Source organism: Syngnathus scovelli, chromosome 6 (genome assembly GCF_024217435.2).
Source record: "Syngnathus scovelli strain Florida chromosome 6, RoL_Ssco_1.2, whole genome shotgun sequence".
Taxonomy (NCBI): domain Eukaryota; kingdom Metazoa; phylum Chordata; class Actinopteri; order Syngnathiformes; family Syngnathidae; genus Syngnathus; species Syngnathus scovelli.
The window spans coordinates 20,273,783-20,301,280 of NC_090852.1; the positions used below are offsets into that span (position 1 = coordinate 20,273,783).

Sequence of the window (27,498 nt, forward strand, 5' to 3'; positions counted from 1 at the left end):
GATTCTTTCCACCTTGTTTCCTTGGGAGAGTCTGCTCGGCTTCATGCTAACAAAAGCAACGGTTAGCGTTGCGCTTTCTCAATTTTGTTGTAGCTTTGAATGCAAATATTCCGTATTCCTGCTCTGTCCTGCCCTGCCCTGCCACACAAACTTGCGTGTTTTATTCAGCGCGGAATTGTCAGAGGGCACCCGCCATGCCGCTTTTGGAGAACGGCTCAGGGGCGACCCGAGGCAAAGCGCCTTTTTACGGCAGCGTGGTGAAATGTCCTCAGTCGGTTCACGCGCCGCCATTTTCCATTGGCGCGCACCTTCGAGCCTCACCTTCTCTTTGTGTATTCCCAGGAGCGGCAGAAGAACAACTGATGAAGGCGAGCGAGTGAGGCGCAAGAATGCACAAGGTGGGTGAGTGTGTGTGTGCGTGTGTGTGTGTGTGTGTGTGTGTGTGTGTGTGTGTGCGTGTGTTTGTTTGTGTGGGTGTGTGTCCGTTTCCCGCAGGCTGTGAGAAAAACCTGCAAGTGGATTGAAGCAGTACATATTAGGTCTGCTTTATGGCCTGTGACCATCCAATCAAAGCTCTAATTAGGAAAAAAAGGGAGAAAAAGAAGGCTGGCTGGCTGGCTGTGCGTGCGTGCGTGCGTGCGTGCGTGCGAGTGCTCCCGCCAATCTTTGCCGTGGTAAGGGGACGCCTTCTCCTCGCTTGCGGCCATTTTGGGAGCAATGCGGCGGGCTGATGCCCGCACAATGGCCGGCCGCTGTTGATTTTGACCCTAGCAAAGGAGCGGAAAGGCTTTTGCTGGCTGCTTTGTTGGCTGCTTTGCTAACCCTAGCCTTTCCCTCCGACAACATGACGGGATTTGACTAAGACGGCCGCTAATGAGGCACAGCTGGGACCGGATGACAGCCAACGAGAAGGTCGCAACATGCCTCGCTCGCTCGCTCGCTCGCACTTGTCTTTGTTTCCTCCGGCTTTGGCCGCGCTGCCGTTGAGCCAGGCGCCATCTGGCTAACGCCAATTCAGTTTTCAATTTTTGTTTAATAGCTCCGAATATGAGAGGCCTCCGCATTTAAGGAGCTGCGCTTGTTTTGGGCTTATTGTTGTTGTTTTTTTGCTTTCCAAGATTGCAAGTCATTTATCAAGGTCTCACCCGCGGGTGCATTTTGTATTTTTACACGCTTTGGTCCACATCAAGACAAGCGGGAGTAGGTTCCGGCGCGCCACAAAGAAATGACGGCCTCCTCTCCGGAGCGTGACACTGACGAATGGCGAATGCGTTTTTTTATCGGCCACGGCGAGGCGGCGCAGGCGGGATGTTTCATTCATCGAGCAACAATTTACACGGACAAATGTCTGTCGGCAATCTTGTCTTTTAGACCTCCTGCCCCATAGTCCCATAGTGAGACCACTCGTAACTTGATTGACATCACTGACTGGGGCCGGCGCCGTCCTCCCTGTCCTCCCCTCCTGTCCCTCCTCCCTGTCCTCCGTGTGTCCAGTATGTGGATGGTTTGCTTTACGTCCAGCGCAAATAGCAAATGTGTCTCCAAAAGCAGACAATGTGCCCTGAGCGCCTTTGTCTTTGGTCCCTGTCAGCAGGCGGGCTGCTGAATTCCACAGTAATTGTCAATTCTTGAGAGAAGAGCCGAAAGGAGAGCAGAGCGTTGGCTGCACTCGTGGCCGGAGAGAAATAACATCGCCCGCTCCCCTGAGGTGAACGTTTGCTCTTGTTGGAGCTCCAGGACCCATCCTGGAACAAAAATCTCTCCTCATTTCCTTTGGTTGGAAAATCTCCGTTGGACCTAAAAGCGACCCGCGGGGAAGGATCGTCGCAATCCAATCCAAAGCGGGCGGGCGGGCGGGCAGGCGGGCAGGCGGGCAGGCAGGCAGGCAGGCAGCCACGCGGGTAGGCAGGCAGGCAGGCAGGCAGGCAGGTTAGGCAGGCAGGCAGGCAGGCAGGCAGGTTAGGCAGGCAGGCAGGCAGGCAGGCAGGCAGGCAGGCAGACAGCCACGCAGGCAGGCAGGCAGGCAGGCAGGCAGACAGCCACGCAGGCAGGCAGCCACGCAGGCAGGCGACCGTGAGTCAACGTCTCCTGCATATTTCACGTCCTCGTGCGCACAATTAAATTCACACGACGATGCGGCACTAATGCGGTCTCCGCGTATGTGCCGATGCAAAATGAATGCCGATCTTGTTTCCGAGCAGCGCGTCGTTAAAAGAGAGCGTGTTTCGGCGAGGCGTGCGCGAGGGGTGAATCAATCCCGAGAATTCGCGTGTGTCCGTCCTTGCGAGTCAATGCACACCTCACGACGTCCCCATGCAACATTGACAGAAGCTGACAGTCCGTGGCTTATGCGGGACGCTCCTCGTTCACTTGGAGAATTTCTCCTCGTTGTCAGAGGCCCGGCGGCCCAGCGTGTTGTCAAACGCCGTAGCCAGGCACTGGAGCTTCCGGGCGCCATTTGCCCCCGGGAGCTGCTTCCATCTCACCCTCTTTGCATGGCCGTTGTTTTCTTTCCATGAAGACAATTTGCCGCCGCCGTTTGCCCGATGCTCTTTCATCATTTGCGACGGCGCTCCGGGATGAATATTTCATGCGTGTTCTATATGAATAAAACACAGCGCCACGGCGAATCCGCCACAGGCCGAGAGCGCTCCCTGGGCGAGTGTCGAGCCCGAGTGCGAGCGTGCGAGCTAGCGCTGGTCCCTTCCAAGACGGCAGACTGCATGCGCCGCCGGCCTGTAAATGCAAGCGGACGCTGGCAAAACACGAGCGTTTGCTTGATTATACGCCGGATCAAGTATGCATGAAGCAATTACACACCAGGCCCCGGGGGCGAACTCAATCGGACGGATTCCTCCAATCGTCGGAGCCCCCCCTCATTTGTGCGTAAGCTTGACGGAGAGAGAGCGAGCAAACGTGCCATGAAGGTGCCATGGACATGCCATGAAGGTGCCACCAAGGTGCCATGCCCCCCCACAGTGCCGCATTCCCAACGCCCTCTGCACCGACACGTGTGATTGCTCCGAAGGTGACGGCGTGCTGGCCCCGCATGTGGCGTGCCCCCCCCCCCCCCCCCCCCCCCCCCCCCCGCCTTCTTGCACACTTCCATTTGGATTCTTTTATTCCCATTCTCTCTGTAATCCGCCTTTCTCCGTCTCTGCCTCCCACACTGCGCTGTCTTTGCTTCTCATTGCCCCCATTTGCAGGCCCCCTTCCTACCCGCTCCCTTTCTAATTCACTCCACGTCGACACGCTGCCTGACGTCATTTTGTGGCCAGGGCTCGTGTGGCCAGGGCTCGTGTGGCCAGGGCTCGTGTGGCCAGGGCTCGTGTGGCCAGCGCTCGTGTGGCCACCGCTCGTCTGGCCACCGCTCGTCTGGCCAGCGCTCGTCTGGCCACCGCTCGTCTGGCCACCGCTCGTCTGGCCTCCTCGTAACGGCCCCCGGCACGGCGGAGAAAATGAGCAGCTAATTATAGGCAGCGGAAGAACGGGCCCGGCTGCTCGACAGCACGACCGTGACGTCGTGTCATGCGCTGGAGTATTGCGCCGTTGGAAAAATTCCCCATCCGATCGGGCGCTCTAAATTCGAAAGCGTTTTGGACAGCTGCCGTCTTGCGCGGTGGATTTTCTATTGCGCAGTACCGGACTGGCCATCTGGCGTTGGGGCAGGTGCCCGGCGGGCCCACGTCTTCTGGGGCTAATGTGTTGCTATTTTTATCGCAGTTTGGAGGGAGCAGCCGTGGAAAATATAAACGGCAGACGCCGGTGGTGAAAATTTCAACTGCAGTTCTCCTGTAAATTCAACAAGTGAGCTACTATTTTTGAGCAATGGCTCATTGAGGGGAGCGCGGACGCAGATGACGACGGCTCAACCTGCATGGCTGCTTCTTTGTTGCGCGTTGCGCTTTCCTCCCGCCCCCCCCTCGGCGGTCCCGTTACACGGCCGACGGGATTAATTATGCGTGCAACTCCGCCGTGTCGTTCGTCTTCATCGAGGAACAATAAAGCTTTGGATGGGGATACGAGGACAGCTTGGCTATGCTGCCATCTCGCGAGTGCAACATGTAAATGAGAAGGCATAATGCACTCGTCACGTTTCTTTCCGCTCTCCAAAGCTTCTCGAGGGAGAGCTCCTGTTGTTTGCGGAAAATTGCCAGTCACAGGGGGAGGAAGCGGCGCTCGGAAATCATCCAAAGGCCCGACGGCGGAGCCCGGCTGAGAGTCCACGCTCGTCGTTTTGCGTGGGGGCTAAAGCTAACACGCTATGCAATCAAATATGTAAGATGCAACGGCTCCGTTTAACAGTGAAGTCTTTATTAGGTCTGCAAAAAAAAGGTTAATATAAGAAAAGAAGGCAAGAAGAACCCATACAAAAAGCAGTGTGCCACACTGTGCTTGTGCTTTCAGAGCGGAGGGCAAACAAACGCACCTCTGGCTCGTTGCCTTGACGTCGCTTTGCTTATTTGTAAATGCAGCATCTGGGATTTCACACGCAATTTGGCACACGCACGCCCGCCCGCCCGCACGTACGCATATCTGCCCGAGCTTTAGTGCAGTCAGTGGTTCTCAGTCCAAAGCGGAGGACAGCAAATGATTGGGCTTTTTTTTAGGACGCGGCCACTTTGTAGGGGCTGCCGGGGACGTTGTCGTCTCCCCATTTGACGATGAGCGTGTAGCTGCCCTTGTCCTTGACGGTGTAGGTGACGTTGTAGAGCTTGTTGCCCATGTGCTTGACGTAGACCTCCTCGCACGGAGCGTGAGGCCCGTGCACGCCCACCATCAGCATGTTGCTGCCTGCGCACAAAAAGGCCAACAAAAAATCAAGTCAATCAAACTACGTGTGGCATGCGCGGCGTCCATTTTCTGGATCTTACCGGCTTCTTTTCTTCTGCAAAGCGCAAGATCGAGCAGCTCATTTAGCACGCGCTAGCCTCGCAAATGCTAACAAAAGAAGCGCCCTCCTTCACGGCTGCTTTGCAAAGCTACGAAACGACTAGCCGACGACGAGCCGACGACGAGCCGATGACGGCGCCTCACCTGCTTTGCCGCTGTCGACTGTGAAATTGTTTTTCTGTCCCACCGTGGCCTTGCTCAGGCCCGTCCCGCGGCAGACCACCTTGCCGGCGTCCGACGTCAGCTTGGAGGAGGCGAAAGCGCCGCCGCCGCCGCCGCCGCCGCCGCCGCCGCCGCCCACTTTGGACGACTTGGTGACCGTTTCCACCAGGACGGACGAGGTCTCGTGCAGGCTGTGTCCGCCTGACAGGCGGGCGCCTGCGGCACATCAAAAGCGGCCAGCGTCTTGAAAATATTCATTGCGACTCCATCCCACCAAAATGTCCCACCGGCTAGCAGCTTACCTGTGACTTTAGCTTTGAAGGGGCTCCCGACAATGTGCTGCGGCCCGCCGTACTTGATGGTGATGAGATAGTTGCCGGGCGCCATGGGGATGTAGGTGACTTTGTAGCCTTCGGGACACTCGCAGCAGTCCATCTTGACCTTGGACGGCCCGTCGATGTTTACCGACAGCGTGCCCGGCCCGGCGTTGCACGTGTTGACCACAAAGTCGGAGGGCGCGCCTACGCCGGGAAAGTCCACAAGCCTACGGTTCAAAAGCGACTCCCTTCACCGGACGAGCGGACGGCGGTGCCCACCGGTGATTCCGCCCAGCAGGCCGGGGCCGTGCGCCGTAACCATGCCCGGATCCCCGATCAGTCCGGGATCTCCCATCCGCACGTTGAAGGGGCTTCCGGGAATGTGGCAGCCGTTGAACTTGACGTCGATGGAGTGGACGCCGTTTTCGCGGGGAATGAAGCGGACGGCGGTCTTGTCTGAGGGCCAAAGAAAAGGAGAGACGGCTTGCTGCATTCTGAATGCATCCATGGAGGCAACGGAGGGAGGCCTTGTAGAAACAAAGCTAGGGTCGCTTCTCCGTTTTTGGGATTTGCCAGTGTCTCGGCAGTAAGTAGTGGAGAGGAAGGGGCGCTTGCTTTGCAGGGAGTGGCTTACCGCCATCAAGCTCGGTGACATAACACTCCTCGGAGCTGCCGGAGGGGGTGTGGACTTTGGCGTCCACCACGCCGCGAGCGCCGTTGCGCTGCACCATGAACGAGGCTTCTTGGTTCACCTTCAAATCCTTCTCCTGAAAAAAGAATGCATTATGCGCGCGCGTGTGTGCGTGTGTGGCCCCACGAGGGAGGGGCCGGTATGTGAGTCATCCCGGCCGGCCGCCGGACCAGAATAGATGCGGCGAGGCAGGAAAGGTCAGAGTTGATAGCGAGCCGTTTGGTGTTTGTGCCCCCGCGGCAGACGAGAGCTTGCCTGACATTTGAAGTCTTGCTCTGATATTGCACTTGGGCAGGCCTCTGGTGGCAGAAAATCTCCCCCCCACCCCACCCAATTACAAAAAGCCAGTTTCAATGTTGCTGGCTGTGAAAAGTGTGAAGGCAAATAAACGGAGCTAGTATGAAGTGAGCCCGGTCGCTGACACCACACACGTTTGCTTGGACGTTGCTCCTCCCTGACCCACAGGCCCGCTTTGAACAAATACACCATTCATGGTGACGGACGGGCTTTCAGGCCCAACCTAAAAGGGGGTGCAGCGGTGCGGTACGTCCCGGACCGGACCTGGGTTTTCCGTAGACCTCTTTGTCCGTACCGAAAACGCTTTGACCTTTTTTTGCACCTTTTGCTCAGCACCTTGCTAATTTGCAATACGGCGGGCGATAGGGAGGGAGCTTGCCGTAGCACCGGCTCGTGCTCCGCCTTATGACACCGCTTCGGGTCAGGGCCAGCGCTCTGGAGACGACGTCCGGGGGTTCCTGGCAATCTCGGGCGCCAGAACCCAAAGTTCATTGCGAACGATTGTTAAAAAGTGAGCCGAGCGCAACCGTCGACTCCTTCGGCAAGCTCATCGAGGACAGAACTGGAAAGTTGACATCATGATATTATGATTTCTTTTGGCGGTGTACGGCATGTCACAGAGCTTTGCCATTGTGAATGAAAGGCGATTGCGTCATTGTTGTCCCCGTCGCCACTGACGAGCGGCGCGCAGCGGGGCACAGTTAATCCCGACCTTTAGCGGCCCGTGGCTGCGCTTCATTGACACGTCAAGGGCAAAGAGGCGGCAGGCGCCGCTCTCCTCCGGCTTGACACGCTTAGATTCCTTTGGGCAATTCTCACCTGCAGGCTGCTGAACGTGAGCCTGCGGGCTTCGTCCGACAGGGTCGCGATGGGAACGATGAACGGGCTGTCGGGGATGTGCTCGTTGTTGAACTTAATCGACACCTCGTAGTCACCTGAGGGAACAGACGGCTTATTAGCTTTCAGCACCGCGCAACCTGGAGGGAAAAAAAACAGACAGACCAAACGGGGGCGGGCAGGCGGGCGGGCGGGCGGAAGGACGCGCTTGGACGAAAAAGAAAATAAGGACAATGACCGACCGGGTTCTTTGACGATGTAAGAGACGCCGCAGGAGCCGTCCTTTCTGTCCTCAAAGGAGATTTCCGCCTTGCTGGGCCCTTCCACGGCAATGGACAAGCCCCCGGCGCCAGCCTCTCTAGTCCAGATGCTAAATTCAGCTGAAGAGAGAGGGAAAAAGAAAAGTCGAGTGAAAGTTGGTTCCTTTTAGGGGGCTTCCCATCCAAATTTGGAAGGTATTGCCTGCCATCCTTTGCCACAACACGCCGGACTGCAAGACATGCAGCGCAAGAATAAACGACGTGTGCTCCCAATGGGTTAGGGTTAGGTTGTTTGAAGTGTTGGAATTTTGTTAGACGGAATGCGATGCTTTAGCTCCAGATTTTCCAAGAAGTGAAAAAATAAAAGACAATATAGCTGAAATTCAGATCCAATTTAGCACATCATGTACCTAGTATATGTTAGCATGAAGCTAGCCGCCGACTTGTGTGAAACGAAATGATGGACTGGATACGAAAAGCCAGCTGTGCGCTCTTGTTTTGGTGTTCTCAAGGAGATGTTGCGCGATGGTTTGACAACAGCGCTACGGTCTGCTCTCTCTCTCTCTCTCTCTTTGCCACGTTCACTTACAAGGTGCTGCGGCCACGCCTCTTTCCAGGCCGGGGCCTCCCGCCCGGACCTTGTGCGCGCCTCCTTCCCCCATGGGCCCCACGGTAAACTGGAAGGGGCTCCCGGGGACGTGCTGGCCTCGGTACTTGACGTTGACGGTGTGCGCTCCCATCTCCTGGGGGACGAAGCGCACGCTGTACGTGCTGTTTCCTCCGTCCACGATGTCGGCGTCCACCGTCTTGCCCCCGGGGCTGGTCACCTGGGCCGTCATGGCCTGCGAGCCCATCTCGCCCGCAACATCGGCGCCGCCGCCACGCGCTTGGATAGAAAGAAGACATACACGTTTGGATCCCCGTCCGTCGACGAGTCGGTGGGCGAGAATACCAGACAAACGCACGAGACCGTTTAAGGAGGTCACCTTCGGGTCTGGCCGCGATGCCGGCGAAGCTGCTCAGGCTCTCCCGGCCCAGGAAGTCTCCAAAGACGTCTCTGAAGGGGCTGCCCCCTCCGCCCACCTGCGTGCTCTCCTCTACCCGAACTTCCCGCTTGGTCTCGCCGCCGCGGGTTTTGCTGATCTCGGTGCGCTCGGTGCGCGTGTACGTGTGGCTGCTGCGGGTGAACGTCCGGGTGAGCCTCTCTTGGGCCGACACCGTCTGGAACCAGTTTCCTAGGCGCAAAGGAGAAGGTTGCCGGAAGCGCTCGGCACCGTCGGCTTCGCTCCGCCGTCCCGGGACAGCCGGCTGACCTGGAATCTTCAGGTTGAGTCCGCAGGTGCTGCCCACCGAAGCGATGGAGGACGCCTGCCTCTTTCTGGTTATGCTCTCCTTCATCCTCCCTTCGCCGGTCACCTTCACTGTGAACGGACTTCCTGGAGGAAACCGAGAGGCGCATTTTCCACCAGACATTTTCCGACCTCATCCGCCGCCTTTGCTATCTGTCAATTCCGAACCTGGGATGTGCTTTTCGGCAAACTTGATGTTAACGGTGTAATTTCCGGGCTCTGTCGGACAGTAGGTCACCTTGCACGTCCCGTCCTCCATATCTTCGCAGTTGATATCCACTTTGCTGGGACCCTCGATGGACAACGCCAGCCCGCCGTAACCTGAAGAAAAGCCATCCGTCACATTTCCCCGGCCGCACTGGGCGGCGGTGGAGAGGTTGTCGGAGCGAGCGTACCGGCGTTCCTGGTGTCCACAAAGAATTCGGCCATCTCAAACGTGTGCGCCTCCACCAGGCCTTTGCCGAAGGCTTTTACCCGGCTGGCCTCGCCGATCTCCGATTGGCCGACCATGATCTTGAAGGGGCTGTTGGCGACGTGTACGCCGTTCTTCCTCACGCTCACTTCATGCTCGCCCACCTCTTTCGGGGTGAATGAGATACCTGAGGGAGCCGACGGGCGTCAGTTAAATGCGTTTGGACTCCAGGGCTAAAGCAGGCAGGGCGGGGCGGGGCGGGGCGGAGCTCGGCTGCGGTCGACCCGCTCGACGCGTTCTCACCGAGGTGTCTGTTGGGCAGCCTCTTGAGCAGGCAGGGTTCCTCGTTGCCCGAGGGCGCTCGGATGCTGGCGCTGAGAGAGCTCAGGTCCGTTTCGGTGATCTTGAGCGAAACGTCGGCGGACGTGCCCACGTTCAGCTGGGACGTGCGGGTAATGCTGTCGTCGCCTTGGCGAGAGAGAAAGGTGTCTTTGAGCGCCGGGCAACGGATGAATTCATTTCCCTACCCACCGGTGATCTTGGCGACAAAGGGGCTGCCGGGAATGTGCTTGTTGTCAAACTTGACAATAATGCTGTAGTCTCCGGGCGCCGTGGGAAGATAGGACACGGTGCAGGTGCCGTCTTTGTTGTCCTTGCAGGTGATCTCTGCCTTAGATGGGCCCTCCACTGCCAGGGAGAGACCGCCTGCCCGCACACAAAAGCCACCAGTCATTCTTTTCTCCCATCTTGACATCGGCCGGCATTTGAAATTGCATGTCGCTTTGAATCCGCCTTGTGTCGTACCTTCGCCCGCGTTCTTGGTGACCACAGTGAAGGTGGCGGCTTTGTTGACCATGCCGTAACTCAGGCCGGGACCGTAGGCCGACACCACTCCACTGTTCACGGCGTCCACAAAGAACTGCAGAGGGCTTCCTGTAGTCAGCAAAAGCATGGCGAAGCCTGCTTTAGGACTCTTTGCTGATTTCACCGTCAGTCTTCATTTCCATGATTTCTAGCGCATTCTAGTTTGGCTTCAGCCTTTTAACATATTCCAACCCGAATTTCATGCTCCAGCTTCACTACAAATATCACATTGTTGCTTGAATTCAGCCTCGACCTTGGACCCCGGCCCCTTTTCATGGGATCAAAGTTCCGACAAACACGGTCAAAGTCTAATCGAGCGAGTTTGACATGGCTTGCAGGGTGCGTCATTTTTGCCGACCTGGAATGTGGTTGCCTTCATATTTGATGTCCATCTCGTGCAGGCCTCTCTCGGTGGGTTGGTACTTGATGGTGATGGTGCCGTCTTTATTGTCGGTGATATGCGGCCTGGCCGTCTTGCCCGAGGGCATCCGGACCTCACCTGACAACGGCGGGACGGGTTAGCTCGTGCGGGGGGGTAGCTTTAATGACCTCGGCGTTTTGCCACCTGATATTTCTCCTTGCTGCGGCGTGAAAGGCACCAGGAAGTTGACCGGCCTGAAGAGAGGGTCCACCGTGTCGCGAGGGGCAACCGGCTCATTTGAGGCCTTTGGGACAAAACAAACACGGGTGGCATTTGTGCAAAAGATTTGGGCAGATTTTTGTCTTATCTATCCATCAGCACGGCACTATATTGAAAGGCTATGCACACGCCCGGTGCTTGTGGTGGCAATCAATACGTACGTTTCCGATGTGCTAGTGGGCTTTTCCTGCACAAGCCTGAAGGTCTGTGACATCGCTGAGCGCTACTTCAAAGTGTTCACTTGCTCATTTTGCCCGATTGCCCCGATTCAAAATGCCCCCTAAAAATGTGTGAGGTTTCGCTTGGTTTTTCTTCTGACTTAGTCAAGGTGGCCGGGGGGGGGATTAGGAACAGTTCCAAATAGCTTTTTTTGCTTGGTCTTATTTTTCACATGACAAAAACAGAGTTATTTAGGCTTCATTTGTAGCCACCTCGATGAGACGCTATTTGTTCATTTAGATTGATTCCGTCTTAAAAAGCATGTGTTCCTCTTGGAATGGTGACAGACAGCACGGCGTTTTGGTTTACCCACCACCACGTGGAAGGGGCTCTTGGGGATGTTTTGGCCTCCGAAGCGAATGGTGATGACGTATTTGCCGGGTTCGGGGGCCGTGTAGTAAATGTCGAAGGTGCCGTCGCGATTCTCCACCACGTCCATGTCCAGCTCCATCCCTTGCGGCGTCAACACCTTGCACGTTACCTTGCCCTTGCCGGCGGCCTTAGCATCTACCGTGATGACCGTGTCCTCTGAGGTCTGCAGCTTCTGAAGGCCCGCTGTTGGGAAAAACAAACAAAGCAACAAAGCAAAGAAAGTCCAGTCGTCCGTCGTATTCATTTTTGGAGGCTTTCCCGTACAAATGTAAAAAAAGCATGACTTACATACGCCGTGTCCTCCTATTGACACTGCAAAGGAAAAAAAAGGTTGTGTTGGAAATAAATAGAGCAAAACCGTCACCGCTCAGCTACTTCAACGTAAGAGTTGTGCTCCTCCGGTGCTGCACGGGGCGCAGCGTGTTGATCGAGATTATCATCAAGAGGCGGAGAATGTTCACGGCAGGGAGAACCCATGATATGCCTTGCTGTAGCTTTTCTCTGTATTTTCAGAAATTCTTGCCAAATCTAAACAGGAACGGAGTTACCTGTGAGGCGACACTTGCTGGCATCTCCCGTGGGATTGGACTGAATCCTGTAGGGCGAGTACGGAATTTCATCCCCTCCGTATTTGATGGTGATGGTGTACGGGCCGATGGAGTCGGGGACGTAGGACACGGTGTAGGTGCCGTCCCTGTTGTCCTGGATGCTGGCGTTCTTCGGCTTGCCCTCCGGGTCCTGTCGGCCAGAGCGTTTGGGTTATGTCGTGGGCGGAGGTGAAGGGACAGGCAAGCAAGCAAGCAAGCGCTCGAGTGGGAGGGAGGGAGGGAGGGAGGGAGGGAGGGAGGGAGGGAGACCGACCAGAATCTGCACAGTGAGCAGCCCCTCGCCGGCATCGCGAGCGTCAATGGTGAACTCTACGGGAAGGCTGGCGGACACGCCTTTGCTGTCCAGACCGGGTCCGCTGGCTCGCACCTTGCTGGCGTCGTGCCCGGGCTGAGACGTGACCTTGAATGGACTGTTGACGGCAGAGGGAAATGGAATTGAATGGAATGTTGCCAGAGGATGGACAGTGACTGTTCATGCTATAGGACACCGACAATTCTGAATCGACTGCACGTAGATGCACCTTGGCAGGCGTTGTCACGTTGAAGAATTTGATTTGCAGCACATACATACCTATGCGGGACGTCCTGCTCTGCATATTTGACTGCCACGGTGTAGGGTCCGTCCTGAGCTGGGGTGTAGTGAACCGTGTGGGTGCCGTCACCATTGTTTTTGACACCCACTGGCTCCGTGGTACCTTTGAACAAAACCTTTAGTGTTAGACGATTGGCTGCACATCACTGCGAAGCCCCCCCCCCCCGAAATGGAAATCCCCTCCGACCTGTCGGTCCAAACACTTTGACATCCAGCGCAGCCTGCCCAGCCCGAGTGCAGTCCACCGTGAACGTTTGAGGGATGTGCGCTCTCACTCCGGAACCCAGGCCGGGACCGGAGCACTTGACCTTGCTGGGGTCCACGGGGTCTTTGACGGGCACTTTGAAGGGACTGCCCGGGATGGGGTGACCGCCGTAGTTGATGTTGACGTCGTAGTCTCCGGGCGTGAAGGGGACGTACTCCACGCTGCAGCTTCCGTCTTTGTTGTCTTTGCAAGAGATTTTGGCCTCGGACGCACCCTCGATGGTTAGGCCCAGACCTCCGGTCCCGGCACCCCTGCGGACGCGCAGAGAGAGACTTGAATCACGCATCGACTGTAGACAAGGTTGGCTACTATTTGGCTTTGTGCGTGTGCTACCTGGTCTCCACCGTGAAGCAGTTGGGCTTGTTAGTGATTCCTCCCTCCAGGCCCGGTCCATAGGCCCTGACCCGGGTGGGATCGCATCCCTCCGCCACTGACACTCTGAAGGGACTTTTGGGTACGGACACGTCATAGACTAGGACCTCAATCAGATGCGTGCCTGCGCACAAACACTTTGAATGAGTCAAGCTGACCTTCTACAATTGGATATGTCTGATTGAGCATGGACAGGCAAATAGTCTCTGTTGGGGCTTGAAGAGGCCCGCCGGCTTTCTCCATAAGCAAGCCCCTGTAATGGCGCGCTACTGTAATGGCAGGTGCGCTGGCGGGCGGCCTCGGGCACACATACCTGCCTGGTTAAGAGCTTCAGTTCCAGAACAGACTATTTATAAATCTGAGCCTGTCGGTCGGGCTGCCTGCGCTCTGGCCCTCGCATCATTGCAGCACTGCATCATTCCGTATTTATATCCTGCCCAAATCTCTCACACTGACTGTTCCCGCAGCGGTGCACCTGTTAGTCGTTCTATCTGATCCCATGTGACAGTGCGCGTTCTTTCAGAGGTTTTTCACCATGGTTGTCAAACTCCGGCTCCCCGCGTCTTGCCACACTTTGTCCCGTCTTCTGTTCAGAAGCACTTAGCCGCTGTCCAAAGGACAATAAGCCGATGCAGGGGCCCTTCCGTGGTATGATGGGACGATGATCACCCGTAACAGATTAAGTTCAAATTTGCTCTAATTGTTCTAACCAGTCAGCTGAGTGAGGAAAAAGGCTTTGGCAGCCCTGTATGTAGACCCTTTAGACACGGCCGCATAGGCTTCATCTGACGTGCGTCCCTACCGTCCTCAAAGGGCGTGTACTCCACTCTGTAGGTGCCGTCGCCCTTGTCGGTGACGTAGCCATCCGTGGTGGTGCCCGAAGGGTTGACGATGCGAGCCTTCACGTGATTGCCTCCGACCTTGGTGAGAGCGCGGGCGTCCACGATGAAGTGGGTCGTGACCTCTCGCAGGACGCCTGGGAACAAAGCGCCGCAACGACGACGGCAACTGTCAAGAATGAGGTCGGCGGCCCGCCACTAGCGCAACATGTGTCTTAGGTTAGGCTTCAGTTAAGGCTCAGGGTTAGGTAAGTAGATCTTCATGGTAAAAAGAGAGACTGTTGGGTGTGTTTGACAGGTAGGTCGTTGTGCAAGAGTGGGACCAATCTGCAGATTTGCATTGTCCTTTTACCTCTCGGCTCCACTCCTGGCCCGTAGACGTGCACCCCGCTGGTGTCCACTGAAGGCTCCACCTGCAGAACCTTAGGGAAGTGGGGGATCACGTGGCCTCCGTACTTGATGGTAACGGTGTGCACGCCGTGGAACGGCGGGATGTAGGTGACGGAGAAAGTTCCCTCTGCCGTTTTCTGGATGCGCACCTCGGCCTTCACCCCGCTGTCCGATACGATCTCGATGGTGAGCTCTGCCTCGCCGGCCCGTGTGCAGTCCACGGTGAAGGTGGCCGTTTCCCCCGCCTTGGCTCTTTCCAGCCCGGGGCCGCTGGCCGTGACCTTGCTGGGGTCGAAGGCCGGCCGTACCGCCGCCTTGAAAGGGGAGCCCGGAACGTGCTTGTCGGCGAACAGGATGTTGATGGCGTACTCGCCGGCCTCGGTGGGCAGGTAGGCGACCGAGCACGTGCCGTCGCCGTTGTCTTGGCACTCGATTTTGGCCTCGCAGGGACCCTCCACCGTTAGGCCCAGCCCGCCGGCACCCGCTCCTTTGGTGTCGATAGTGAACGGAGCCGGTTTGCCCACCACGCCGCCCTGAAGACCGGGGCCGAAAGCTCGGACCTGAGATGCAGCAAAGTCAGGTCAAACGTCGTGATTTAGCGACCTTTGATCTACAATGACCCCCTCCCCCCTTTTAGTTTCCGGGGTTTTCGAGATTTCCGGTCGAGACCTTTGGTCTATGCTGTCTTTGTATGTGTTACAGCAGCAATAACGTCAGTGTGAATTTGCCTTAGTCTTTGCATTTGGTGTTAGCATCAAGCTAGCTGTCTTTGGTGCAAGAATATACAATACCTAATTGATAGCTCTTTTGGCTGAGGCCTAGGTTTCACAGTAAAGTGGAAGTGACAAACAGCTCCAAGCACGCTTTGCTTCGTGGTTGAAGAGACTTTTCTTTTTTGTTTCCTCAAAGTGACGAATGTCCGGTGGCTCCCCACCGCCTGAACAGTAATTGTCGAAGGGCACTTTGCTGAGCATTTACCTTTGAGGGGTCAGCGGGCATCACGGCTTCCAGCCCAAAGGGGCTTCCCATGACGGGGTTTCCGTCATAGCTGACATCCACCTTGTACTGCCCCTCCTCCGGGGGGATGTACTTCACGCCGTGAACGCCTTTGGCTTTGTCCGACTCCAGCTTGCACGGGATGGGTCGGCCGCTGGGCGAGGTCATCTTCACGCCTACGTTGCCCTGCCCGCCGGCACCCTTGGCGTTTACTCTGAATTCCTGGTCCCTTCCCACTTCCACTTCTAGGGAAAGGGAAAAAAAAAAAAACAAGACGTGAACTCTTTCTGGGGCACTTCCAAGTTTGCAGCTCAGTTGCAAGTGCACGTGACCTTGAAATATGCATTCTGGCAACGTATGGCACTCGAGTGGAACGTTTTCGCCCCGACTGGCGGTCGCCGGACGGCCACGCCGTAATCAGATTACTTTCTCCCAGTAATTGTGTGGATTGGATGAGAAAAACGAAAGGAACTCAAACGAGAAACGCTAAGTTGAGCGGTGAGCGAGACTGCGGCGGTGGCGGCGGCGGCCGGTCACCGCACACAGCGCTCATCGCGCGAGTTTCCCTGAAGGAAAATGAATCGCTAAATATTGGCAGTAACCCGTAGGGTTAGGTTCTTGGGTCCTTCATGGATCAAAGTCGCGTGTGTGACTTTTTTGTTTTTGTTTTTTTCATTGTCAGAGAACAACAGGTTGTACTTACTGGTGTCCAATCCCTCCACTTTGACTTTTCCGATATCCAGCTGCGGTGACACTGTGATATGGAAGGGACTCTGCGGGATGGGGTCGCCTCCGTGGGTCACCGTGATGGCCATGCTGCCCTGCAAAGATGCCAACATGACGGTGACTCATCTCTGCGTTGCTGTGGAATGGACACACGCGCGCACCTGTTGAAGAGCGGTGTACTTGACCGTGTAGGAGTAATCGTGGTTATCGATGATCTCAAAGTCACGGACCGCCTCCCCTGGGCCCGAGGCCGCGAAGCGCACCTCGGGCCTGGCTTTGCCCGCACCCTTTGTGTAGATAGTGAAGTGGGTCGGCGTGCCCACCTCCACTCCTGCAACCGAAAGCACCTTTGTGTCGATGCACGCAAATGGTATGCCGAAGTACAGATACAAAAAGGAGGACCGCTAAAGCTTTGCTTCGAAAGATACGATCATTGCTGAACGTATGTATATGCAGAAGCGGCTTGTGAAGACTATAGAGCGTTAACGTGCTTTCTTTCCCATGAGTCATCCGCTGCAACGGTTAAAAGAAGTGGCGAGCTTATTTTGACATGAGTAGAAATATGCTTTCAGAAAAAGTACCGATAGCGGAAATCTGCTGTGGCAACGTATTTGTACTCGCTTACTCGCTCCCACTGTACTAACCTGTCTTGTTGAGTCCGGGCCCCTCGGCTTTCACCTTGCCAGCATCGTGAGAGGGCTCCACTTTGACTTTGAACGGACTGATGGGAATTTCCTGACAAGGTAGAAGATGAGAAAATTCATGAGCAATGAAAGCGGGGGCGGAAGGGGGGGGGGGTAACGTCCTCTCCAAAGGTGATGTGACATCATGTCTCATCTTACTTGGTCAGCAAAGAGCACCATGATGGTGTAGCGACCCGCCGCCGGGGGCGTGTACTTGACAGTAAAGGTGTCATTGTCATTCTTGATGATGTCAAAGTCGATGTCCGCCTCGGCAGGGCCAACCACCCCCGGGGCGCACTTGATTCCAATGCTGATGTCGCCTAACAGGGAGAACAGTTGAGATAGGACGCTCCGAAGAAGAAAAGCCACCTTTTTTTTTTTTTTTTTAAAACCCTCTAGGTTTTTTCCACATTTTACAGCGGAGTTATACAAGCCTTCGCCGCAGGCCTCCTTCCGTTGGGACTCGCCCCGGGCTCTCCAGTCTTTTTATAACCGTCATTTTCTCCCACGTGCTCACCTTGACCGGCCTGGCCGCAGTCCACGGTGAAGTATGTGGGCTCGTTAGCCTTGAGGCCCGTCTTCTCCACTCCGGGCCCGTAGACCTTGACCCTGTCTGGATGACAACCCTCGCCGACCAGCACCTAATGATCCAATTCACTGAGTGCGCTTGCGGCTGTTTGGAAGCATCGTCACCGTGACGTCCAACGCGCAAAAGCGTTCGGAAAGCCGAAAGCTCGGGGTCGAACGTGTCGGGAACCCGCGACGAGCCACAATCAAAGTGGGGATATCCCGGACTCAAATAACAGATCGATATTTGCTCGGTGCGTGCCTTATACCTGACGCTAGCTAGCGGGCTAGCCGTATCTTATGCTAAACAAACCAAAGGCAATGTTACCTCACTCCTATGATCAAATATTAGTATGCAGTCCGTCACTTTAAAAGTAAATACTTAGCCCGCGGGCAGTGTTTCAATCGCGGTAAAACGCTATCCAGATAGAAAAATATTGAAAGCTTTTGTGTGGCGCAAACACAAACATTGAGTTGTGAAAGATGACGTTGAGCGCAACTTACCCTGAAGGGGCTGTTGGGCACGTTGACGCCGCTCCAGGCAATGATGATGGTGTGTTTAATGGGCTTGGCAGGAGTGTACGTGCACAGATACGTGCCGTCGCCCTTGTCGCTGATTTTGATGTCGATGGCGCAGCCTTCGGCATCCTGAGTGGATGCCAGAAGCGTGTCAGACCCGGTCTTGCGCCGAGGAAAAGAAACAAGTTGTGTTCGGCCGGCGGTGGGGTCAATATAGTACGTCGCTCCATGGGTCTGTGTCTTTTGAAAATTGACCGCTATCCCGAAAAAGTGTGTCAGAAGTTCCGTGCAACGCTGCGGTCAATGCGGCCGTACCTGGGCGTAGATGGTGAGCGGACCCTTCCCGGCCACGCGGGCATCGATGGTGAATTCGGTGGCTTTGCTGACCGTCACGCCAGTTGGCTGCAGGCCCGGCCCGAACGCTTTCACCTGAACGTTCCGGTGTATTTGTTAACAAGAGCCGCCAGAGTTGTCGCGCACGAGCGGTTGGTGGTTACCTTCTCGGGGAAGGTGTCGTTAGCAGCGGGCAGAATGTGGGCCATGAAGGGGCTGTCCTTGATGTCCTCGTCGTCGCAAACCACATGGACGGCGTAGTCGCCGGGTTCGGTGGGCCAGTAGCGGACGTCGCAGGAGCCGTCGCCCTTGTCGTCGCACTCGATCTTAGCCTGAGAGGGTCCTTCGATGGAGAAGCCTTGGCAAAAACAGGAAGGATGCATTCAAATGGCCGGTCCGTACCACCGCAAATGTCTTTCCCACCAGAAATGGGCGGAGGGTGACCTTAAGCTCAAAGACGGCGGCCGCTCGGATGGGCGTCCACGCGTGACTCACCCAGCGTCCCGACATCCGTGCCGACGGCCTCTACCACAAAGTCGGCGGATTTTCCCACCATCCCCGTCCTCAGACCGGGACCCCAGGCCCTCACCTTCTGGAAACCGGCCTCGGGCCCCACCTCCACTTCAAAGGGGCTGCAGACATCCGCGATACGTTATTTGTGTGGTGCTGGGCGATGAGCGCGGCCGGCGGCTGCCGCTTACCTGCGGGGGATGGGCTGGCCTCCCCAGGTAATGCTGACTGTGTATTTACCCGGCTTGAGGGGGTGATACTCGCACTCGTACACGCCGTTTCCGACATCTCGCACGTTGACTTGCTCCTGCGCTCCGGCTGGAGAGAACAAGGCGGCGCAATACGGACTCTGGTCAGAAGCGCGCGGACTGGACTGTATTTTATGTATGGCCTTTTTCAGGAAGGAAGAGAGAACTCATCCAGAAAGGGAAGAGCGGAGACGAGGAGGCCGTCTGACTCACTGGGCCCTTTGACCGAGACGTTCAGTGTTCCAGTGCCGGCGCCCTTGGTGAAAACTTTGAAGTCTGCAACCTCCTTTACTCTCACACCCTTGGGCTGGAGTCCTCGACCTGTGGCTCTGCAGGCGTTTGGATTGATGGCTGAAAGGAATACCAAGTATTTGGTAAGAAAGGGTTTTTTGAATCCCAAGAGCCCTCCCCCCGCACTTGGCAGCAGCGTTAGTAGCAGAATATTCAACCGGGATTCCTTGCGGATGGGCTGAAAAGACCTGTGAAGGAGAAAGAAGCCTTTTGCCATTACGGAAAGAGACCGAACAGAGCGAGCGACACTTTGGCAACGTTTCAGTCCGTTCCATATGAACCATTGCGGGCTCTGACGGAACGCCGGCAGATGCAAATGTGTGCGTGCGTGCGTGCGTGCGGGCGGGCGTGCGTGCGTGCGCTCAAGGCAAACGTCCATAGAAATACAAACTAGGGACAGTCGGATGCAAAGAAACATTGCGTCTACGCTCTCTAGGAAAGGAAAGTGGCAAGCTGGCTGGCAGGCAGCAAGAAGTTGAACCAAGCACTACACTGCATCGTGCGCCTCCACCATGGTCAAAGCGTCCTAAGGGCATGGCACATGGTGGGCGGGCGGGCCGAGGTGGGGGGCTGAGCTGAGCTGAGCTGAGCTAAGCTGATCTGAGCACTGTGCAAGACCCGTCCGGCCGTCCCAGTGGGACATACTAACTTGGACGGGCGGGTTTTTTTGGTGGGGGGGGGCCCTTTGTTCCAGGAGGAGTGAGCACTGATTGAGGGATTATCTGCAATGGAGCTCCCGTGGGAGGAGCAACAGGAGGGGCTAGAAATGACAGATAAGAACCGTTAGGAAGGCTGCATCCCAGGAATACCAAAGCGTGATGAACGGCTCTCCCGCACTTTCCTCGAGACTGCACGAAATTGTAACGCACCTTCGGCGACGTTGACGGGGAACGGGCTCTTTGGGATCTCGTGGCCTCCGAACAGCACGTGGATGGCGTGCGGACCCTCAGTCACGGGGCGATAAGTGCATCGGAACACGCTGTCGCCTTTGTTCTCCAGAATGATCTCCACGGTGTCATTTTTGCCTTGAGGGTCCACAATGACCACGGCGATGTCGCCGTTGCCAGCGCCTGAATGACGGGAAGAAAGACGAGTCACCGGCAGACGGTCGTTTGTTGTCGGTCAATGGGCTTGGAAAGGCCGCAGAGTCGCGAAAACAAAAGCGTGGATAAGAATGGTTTCCATCGGTCCTCCCTTTGCGAAACCAAGCGGGCATTTGATTGAAACGGCTGAACTTGACATTCTTACCGGCTGTGTAAATGTCAAAGTAGGTGGGTTTGTTGGCCACGTTCCCGGTGCGCTCCAGACCGGGTCCCCTGGCGTGGACTTTACTGGGGTCACCCATGTCTTTTGCCACGTTCACCGCATAGGGGCTCTTGTCGATGTCCTGACCGGCAAATAACACCTTGACCTGACGGTGAAGACAACAAAGAGAGGCTTTGAGAAAGAAAAAGAAACTCAACTGGAGGATGTAATGGCTGGCTGCTTTGTCGAACCTTGTGCAGACCCTCAACTTTAGGAACGTAAGTGACAGTGTAGCTTCTGTTTTTGTCCTTGTTGGGTTTCACTTTAGCCTGCGGGAAATGGCCGAGTATGAGAGAGAGTTGGCGGCAAGAAGATCTAGCTTGGCTTTGTCACACGGCCACTTTGTCACCTCTTCTTTGTGCCCCTCGGGATCCTCCACAAAGACCAGGACCTCGCCGCTGCCTGCTTCCAGAGTCTCCACGGTGAACACGGCAGGGTGAAGCACCTTGTTACCCTGAGGCTCGATACCTGCCGTTAAAAAAAAGCCAGCGGCTGTTGACCATGTGCGCTCCGACCGCTGTCGTGGCTAGCGGCCTCCCTCCCTCCCTATCCTATCCTCCCCTCCTCCCTCCCATCCTCCCTCCCTGCCTCCGCTGGCTCCCAATGCATTGCGAGTGACGTGCATTTGGCTGTGGCCCCAGCTTACCTCTCTGAGCTGGTCCACCCCTGCGCACCGGCTAGGTGCCCCAGGCATGCAAGTGCCGAGGACTGAGAACCTTTTTGCCTCCCTCCCCTAGAATGTTAGGCTCGCCCCTCACTGTCCAGCTTTCAGAAGCCCCATTTTGATTCTTTGACTGACTTGCGAGTGTTCTTTTTTTCCGCTACTGTGTGTGTTTCGATGTCGCTGTCCTATTGCTGAAATCAGTTGTACGGAATGGTATTGTGTGGGACCCACCTGGTCCATAGGCTTTGGCCTTGTGAGGGAAAAGCTGTTTGGGTTTGAGAGGAGCGCCTGGCTTGAGCTTGGCTTTGGGGAACTGTGACAGATAGGTCATCACCGAGTGCTCGTCCACATCTGGATCCACGATCTCCTCAGGCGCGATCACCTGAAGCGCAAACGATTGAAGAACAGCGTTTCAGCAAAGCGACCCTTTGGAGCGAGCCTCGGGCGGGCACGGTGCGGTGGCATTTCACAGGAAATAAACGCATCTGTTAGCACCACTGCGCTGGCTGGTACTGGGAGCGAGCGGCGTGCCTGTCAGTCGTTTGCTGGTGCAAAGCCGTGACCCCGGCTGGTTATATTTAACCCCGGCCCTGCGGGGTTAAGGAGCGTTGCCTCCCAGGGGGGATTTATACTTAGCCGCATCTCCTTAACGCCAGCGCGCCGGAATCCGGCCCCCACGCACCCGAGCCGTGACAGAAGGGTGACATCCAGTCCCCGGCCGGCCATTTGGCTAACGCTTCTCCTTGTTGCGGCCATTGGCTCGCGCGGAACTAAACAAGAAGAATGCGACCGTGCTCCCATGACATTCTGAGGGAGGGACACCGATTAGATGGCTTCTTTCAGGGGAGGTGTTGAAAGGGCCTAACCCTAAAAGCGGCAAAATCAAACTCCCCGAAACCCCCATCGAGCGTTCTCCGCTTGTGAAAAGTTTCATTTCAAACCGAGGTCCGCTTTAAACACTTTGAGGGAAATTGCTCTTCCACTTTTTCTATCCAAGTCTTTCCACACAGTCTGCCCCCGCTTTTGGGTGGGTGATTTTTAGCGTCAACGAGTAGCAAAAGGGCTGCCGCTTGTCAAATGGGTCTTTGCGTCTATGCCTTACAATATTCAAATGAACTTGTGTGAATGTCGCCTTGATTGGACAGACCTAATACGCTCCTGCTGGTTCTAATGGCGGTCCACCCGCTCGTCTGATCCGTGTACAGCAAAAGGCGTCGGCGCGTCTTACCTGAGGCACACCCAACCAATCATCGGCCTGCTGCATGGCTTCTCTGGCGTTCTCCACGGGCTGGTTGGGGTCCCACTCGGCCCAGTCGGGACACAAACCTAGCCAAATGCAAGCACGTCATTAGAGCATCCGCAGGGCAGGTCACGAGGCCCCGCTCGGACCGTCGCTAGTATCGCGCCACGAGGTCCCGTGACCTTTTTTCGGGGCTGCCGCACTGACTCTGTCGTCTGGCTTTCAAAACAAACTGAAGCTAGCGCGTCCTGGGCAGCTAATCGCTAAATTGGATTAGTGTTGATGACGGAGAGGGCCTTTTGCGCCCAAGCAACCTCGCAATGCCTTAGTCCAGTTATTAGAGACAATAATGGATGGAAGGACAGATTGAAGATAGATAGATAGATAGATAGATAGATAGATAGATAGATAGATAGATAGATAGATAGATAGATAGATAGATAGATTCACTGATTTCTTCTGGGGGCAGATATTCATGAAGATACTCAACTCCTCAGTAATATTAGTTGCAGCGGAGAAAGAATATCTGACTCCATGCGTCGCTATGCCGTTTACGGCTTGCTTAATGGGTTACTATAGCGCAAGAAAGTGCTCTAAATATTTACATTGCAACGTAACCGCCATGATGCCGCAGGAATATTTGGACAATGAGTGAAAGCGTATTACTGACGGGCATCTAAAATAACACCGACATTTGTCCGATGTACGGCTAAGCGTCATCATCCATGAAATTCCTATTGAAACCGGAGACACGAAAATTCTGTAATAGTGCCCAGTTTGGTGGCGAGGCTGTGCTGAATTCTTTTTATTTGCGATATTGATTTGATCTCAGCGCGGAGGATTTCAGATGTTCTTCCCGCGTCGTCTGTGGCCACACAGCGAGAAAGTCGGCTCGGGTCGGGTCGGGCTGCTGAAACAAGGCAGCCTTGTATGGGCAGCATTGCAGCCCTGAAAGATGCGTCTCCTCGCACCCCGTGTCAACACACTTAAACATGGGCCCGCGCCAGGCCTCCAAAATCCAGGGGGAATCAGCCGGGAGGGAGGGAGGGAGGGAGGGAGGGAGGGAGGGGCATGTCACTGGCAGAGGTGACAAAAGCACTCGCACTCACTCTTTTTAAAGAAGGTGAACTCAGAGGTTTGTTTTGAAACACATTTCAAGATAAGCAACCAGAAGCAACTCTTTTTCATCAATTCATTTTGCCCAAGTCTGGGCTCCCCCGCAATACCAGAACTTGCGGGCCTTCCTTCACATCCGGCGCCATTGCAACATGCAGTTGCCTCATCTAGAGCTGCTGACACATCCTCAGGATGATAAATAGTAAATGCTCAAGTCCAGGTAGCCGAAACCTCCAGTGAAGCCTCGTAACTTGCTACCTACCACCAATCACTGGCAGTGACTCAGAAGCGGTGACGCGTGCCGGGTGGGTCAGGGCCCCAAATTTGGGGGTGGGTGTCGTCGTAGCGGCAAAGGCGGACAGAAAGCCAGAGAGTCCCACTCGGGCCTGGGAACGCTCGACGGCTTCCGTCGTTGCGGGACAGCTGGCCGCGACGTCACCGGCGCCCAGCCTCTGCCGCTACCTGCTCTCTGCACACGGGCTGATGTCCGTCTGTGAGATGGATAGCCAGGAGGCGGGCGGGCGGGCGAGCCAGGAGGCTCTCTCTCCGGAAGGTGTTCACAGTTGTACTGCACTGATGAATGGATAGCGTGCTCGGCCTGGCCTCGGTAGCGACCGAGGAAAATGAAAACCGAGCGGCTCGCCCAGCAACTTGAGGCCGCTCTTCCATTGCTGTCGTCCAGCCTGTGAGCTGAAGCCAACCGCAAAAGTGTAAAGTCGACACGCTAAGCACTCCGGGAGACTCTGATGTCTCGCCACGGAGCGTTATGATGTTAAAGGCGGACTAATGGACAGCGCTCATCTAGCGGCGGCAACTCTGAAGGCTCCCCGTTCGTTAAACAGATTTGGGCGTCGAACGACCGACACCCGCACGCACCCGAGTTTCCCCCTATGCGACGTTCCGGACGCTCCGAAGCGTATGCGGACAAAGTCATTTTGCAACCAAGCTCACCCGGAGCGCAGTTGTCCACCAAGGCCCCGAGGGCTTTGCCGTCCCTCCAGTCGCGGTTGAAGTTGTTGATGGGCAGCTGGGGCACTTTGTTCTGGATCCAGCCCAGCAGACGCTGCTTGGGCGTCAGCTTCTTGGCCTCCTCGTCGTCCTCGTCGTCCCACATGGGCATGGAGATGGAGTAGTGCAGGATCAGAGTCCAGATAAGACCCAGGATCAGCTTGAGATTCCCGTCAACAATGGCTTTGCTGTCTGGGGCGAGAGAATTATGATGATTATTATTCTGGAGTGGTCTGGTGTGGAAAAAAACAAAAGCGTCAAACATCCATGTCAGCGAGTGCCTTGAGATCGGAGTTGAACTCATTTGCACATGAAGAAGAAGGTCACGAATGAAATGTTTTGGGTTTTTGCAATATAGAAAGCATGGTTGTTTCCTGTCTGTTGTTTCCAACACTGCTGCATAGCAATAGCATTAAGCTAACAGATCAGACTACACTGCGCCGCGCCGTTCTTTTCCATGCGACAAATAAATTGGCTCTTAAAGCAGCTGGAAAATGGAGCGGAGTCTCCAGACGAGATGGAAGAGCCGAGCCGGCCGTGTTTCACCCATGTCGGAGTGCGGGGCTGAGCGGGCTATTCTGAGTAGGTACGTATACAAACAACCAACGGCCCTTGAGCGATCCAATGCGCCTTCCTTGCTGGCGGGCGCAGTTGTCTGCCAGAGGGGCCCCGTCATCTGTCATGTGTTCACAATGCTGCGCTGAAGACGCTGACAGCTGAAGAGATGCGCAAGCGGCCACGGAAATACCGCTTGGATTTCAATGACCTCCCGAAGCGCTCAGAAATCAAAGCCGGCTGGGAGATGGGACCCATCCGCGCGCTTCAAACTTTGCCCGACGAGCCGCTTTGGTTTCAAGATGCCGTGGCTTCAGCGCTTTCAACGCGCTATGTGGGCACCCGTGCCCCTCTTTTTTGGGCTGGAAGCTGAGCTCAAATCAGGTAGGCCAGCCTGTTTTGAGCTTTCGTGCCGAGGCCGAGACCCGCCCCCCCCCTGCGCTCGCTGATACCAGTGAGTTGGTGAGCGAGCAGCTGCTGTTTGTCAGGCCCGCTGCCGCTGACATCTTGTCATGTGTGGCAGGCCAAAGGGCACACTTTGAGTGCTGCAGTCAGGTGCGGCAAAAGCCGTCCGCCCGCCCGCCCGCCCACCCGACGCCGCCTGTCTGACAACTGCCAGCACAAAGCCACGTCCGTCAAACGCCGTGCCGGCGTTTTATCGCCTCCGAGCGATCGTGCAGGCCTAGATGAGGCCGCGAGCTGAGGCTGCTAGCTGAGGCTGCTAGCTGAGGCTTCTAGCTAGCTGAGGCCGCTAGCTGAGGCCACTAGCTGAGGCTGCGAGCTGCTAAATGACCTGAGCCTGCTAGCCAAGGCCGCTAGCTATGGCCGCTCGTTGTGGCCACTAGCCGAGGCCGCTAGCCGAGGCCGCTAGCCGAGGTCGTGTGTGTTCTGACGCACATGACTGTCAGAAGCCTCTGGGCACATTAGATTGATGCGGCAACACGGGACTGAGATCCTACAATCTAAAAGTAGCGGAAGCGGCGCTGCCACGCATTGCCCTAGCAAATGCAGGGAATCAAGTGTCGGGCAAATCAGCCTCCTGAGATTGTGCAAGTAGCTACACCCAATGTACGCTGTCGGAAATATGAGTGTCCATTTGTATCCCTTCATTCAGTCTGATGTACTGACTGGGACAAATGATCGGACTCCAAAGTAGTTGCTTGCTCCCTTTGCAGAGGCTGAAGGACACCATTTATTAGGTCACCACGAGGGAAAGCTTTTACCGTCCCGCTGAGTGCAATTGACCACTTTTGAATGAAGGCAGGATACCATCTCAAACTTTTTGGCTTTCCCTTCCGACATGTACGTATTTTACATTTTGTACAAGTCAGTAATTCATTTGGAGCTTATCATTTTGGGTTTAGTTCGCCTCTTCCACCGACGCTGTCAATTCCGCCCCTCCCCCAAAGTTGACTTTTGCTCTTGTGCGAAATGGCCAAAGCCTCATCGCTCCCTCTGCGCAATTTGGGACCTTTGCCCATCGGAGCCACCCCCCCAAAGTCGGATCCAAAGCCCGAGGCACTCACCGATGGACACCAGCTTGATGTGCTCCCGGTCCAGAAACTCCAGTGCCACCGAGACGTTTTCCAGCTTCATCTGCCGGAAGTTGGGCCTGTTGTGGTACTTGCGATACATCTTCTTCTGGCTCAGGACCTCCAGCAGCCAAATGAGCTTCAGGCCGTCGCTGAAGTCGCGCTGCAGGTCGCTGATGTTCTTGTTGACGCACTTGAGGTGCTCATTGCACCAGCGGGTGAAGGTGTTCTGCTGGATCTTCTTCCACGGCGCATCCTCGGCCAGGTCCTTCTCGGTGGCCGGGATCTCGTCGTCCTCCTCGCCGCCAAAGTCGGCGGCCTGGTAGTACTGCGGCTCCTCGCCGTAGTTGTTGCTCATGGTGGCGGCCCTGCTTTCTGGCTCGCTGGGTCGTTGGCTCGCTGGGTCGCTGGCTCGCTGGGTCGTTGGCTCGCTGGGTCGCTGGCTCGCTAGCTTTTTCGAGTCCGAGTTGAACAATCGAAGCGGTGAGGTGAGGGGAGCGGGCTTGTCTGGTGGAACGGCGCTTCCTTCTCCGCTCTTGTCCAAGTCGCTGGTGGCAGTGAGGCCCCGGGAACAGGCGACGACGTGTTTGACTTGAATGTCCAGACGGACTACTGACTGGTGGCTTTTTAAAGGCGCCCCCCCCAGCGCGTCATTCCGGAGCCCTGCCATCACGCTCCATGCGCTCATCCACAAGAGGTCCGGGGGCTCCGGCTCGGTTTACCGGGCCCTCCCTGATTGGTCAAAGCCCAGTCAAAGCGTGTGGCTTATTTTTAGGCGCTCCTATTTGGGAGACCCTGTGTGTGCGTGCGTGCGTCAAGAATGCTT

General features: G+C 55.9%; 2 protein-coding genes across 7 annotated transcripts in view; one reads left to right on the forward strand and one right to left on the reverse strand.

The window, feature by feature from the left end:
• Positions 1-27,498, forward strand: part of LOC125970300 (D(3) dopamine receptor) — a 52,745-nt gene that overhangs the window by 18,296 nt on the left and 6,951 nt on the right. For all 5 annotated transcript variants that reach the window (XM_068650977.1, XM_068650976.1, XM_068650975.1 and 2 more), the window contains exon 5: positions 343-398. The gene's annotated coding sequence lies outside the window, so the exon portion shown is untranslated. The remainder of the gene's footprint in view (positions 1-342; positions 399-27,498) is intronic.
• On the reverse strand, positions 4,294-27,357 carry LOC125970249 (filamin-C). Of its 2 annotated transcripts, XM_049722321.1 has the most exons (47): positions 26,667-27,357; positions 24,529-24,777; positions 22,450-22,547; positions 21,453-21,603; positions 20,907-21,025; positions 20,749-20,826; positions 20,501-20,663; positions 20,122-20,322; positions 19,902-20,012; positions 19,175-19,312; positions 18,905-19,031; positions 18,699-18,835; positions 18,368-18,561; positions 18,186-18,299; positions 17,856-17,999; positions 17,302-17,425; positions 16,944-17,104; positions 16,746-16,836; positions 16,263-16,432; positions 16,079-16,196; positions 15,358-15,620; positions 14,342-14,939; positions 13,953-14,126; positions 13,112-13,274; positions 12,701-13,029; positions 12,493-12,616; positions 12,175-12,331; positions 11,862-12,051; positions 11,602-11,625; positions 11,255-11,496; positions 10,648-10,747; positions 10,441-10,581; positions 10,023-10,151; positions 9,750-9,923; positions 9,522-9,686; positions 9,202-9,405; positions 8,975-9,127; positions 8,771-8,893; positions 8,444-8,692; positions 8,047-8,343; positions 7,440-7,577; positions 7,180-7,295; positions 6,007-6,139; positions 5,652-5,828; positions 5,358-5,576; positions 5,038-5,271; positions 4,294-4,794 (listed from the first exon to the last, which is right to left on the reverse strand). In XM_049722321.1, exons 1-47 carry the CDS (start codon positions 27,340-27,342, stop codon positions 4,607-4,609), a joined length of 8,568 nt encoding a protein of 2,855 aa, XP_049578278.1. In that variant the 5' UTR covers positions 27,343-27,357; the 3' UTR covers positions 4,294-4,606. The 2 variants fall into 2 exon arrangements, with proteins under 2 accessions (XP_049578278.1, XP_049578279.1); XM_049722322.1 differs by lacking the exon at positions 19,902-20,012.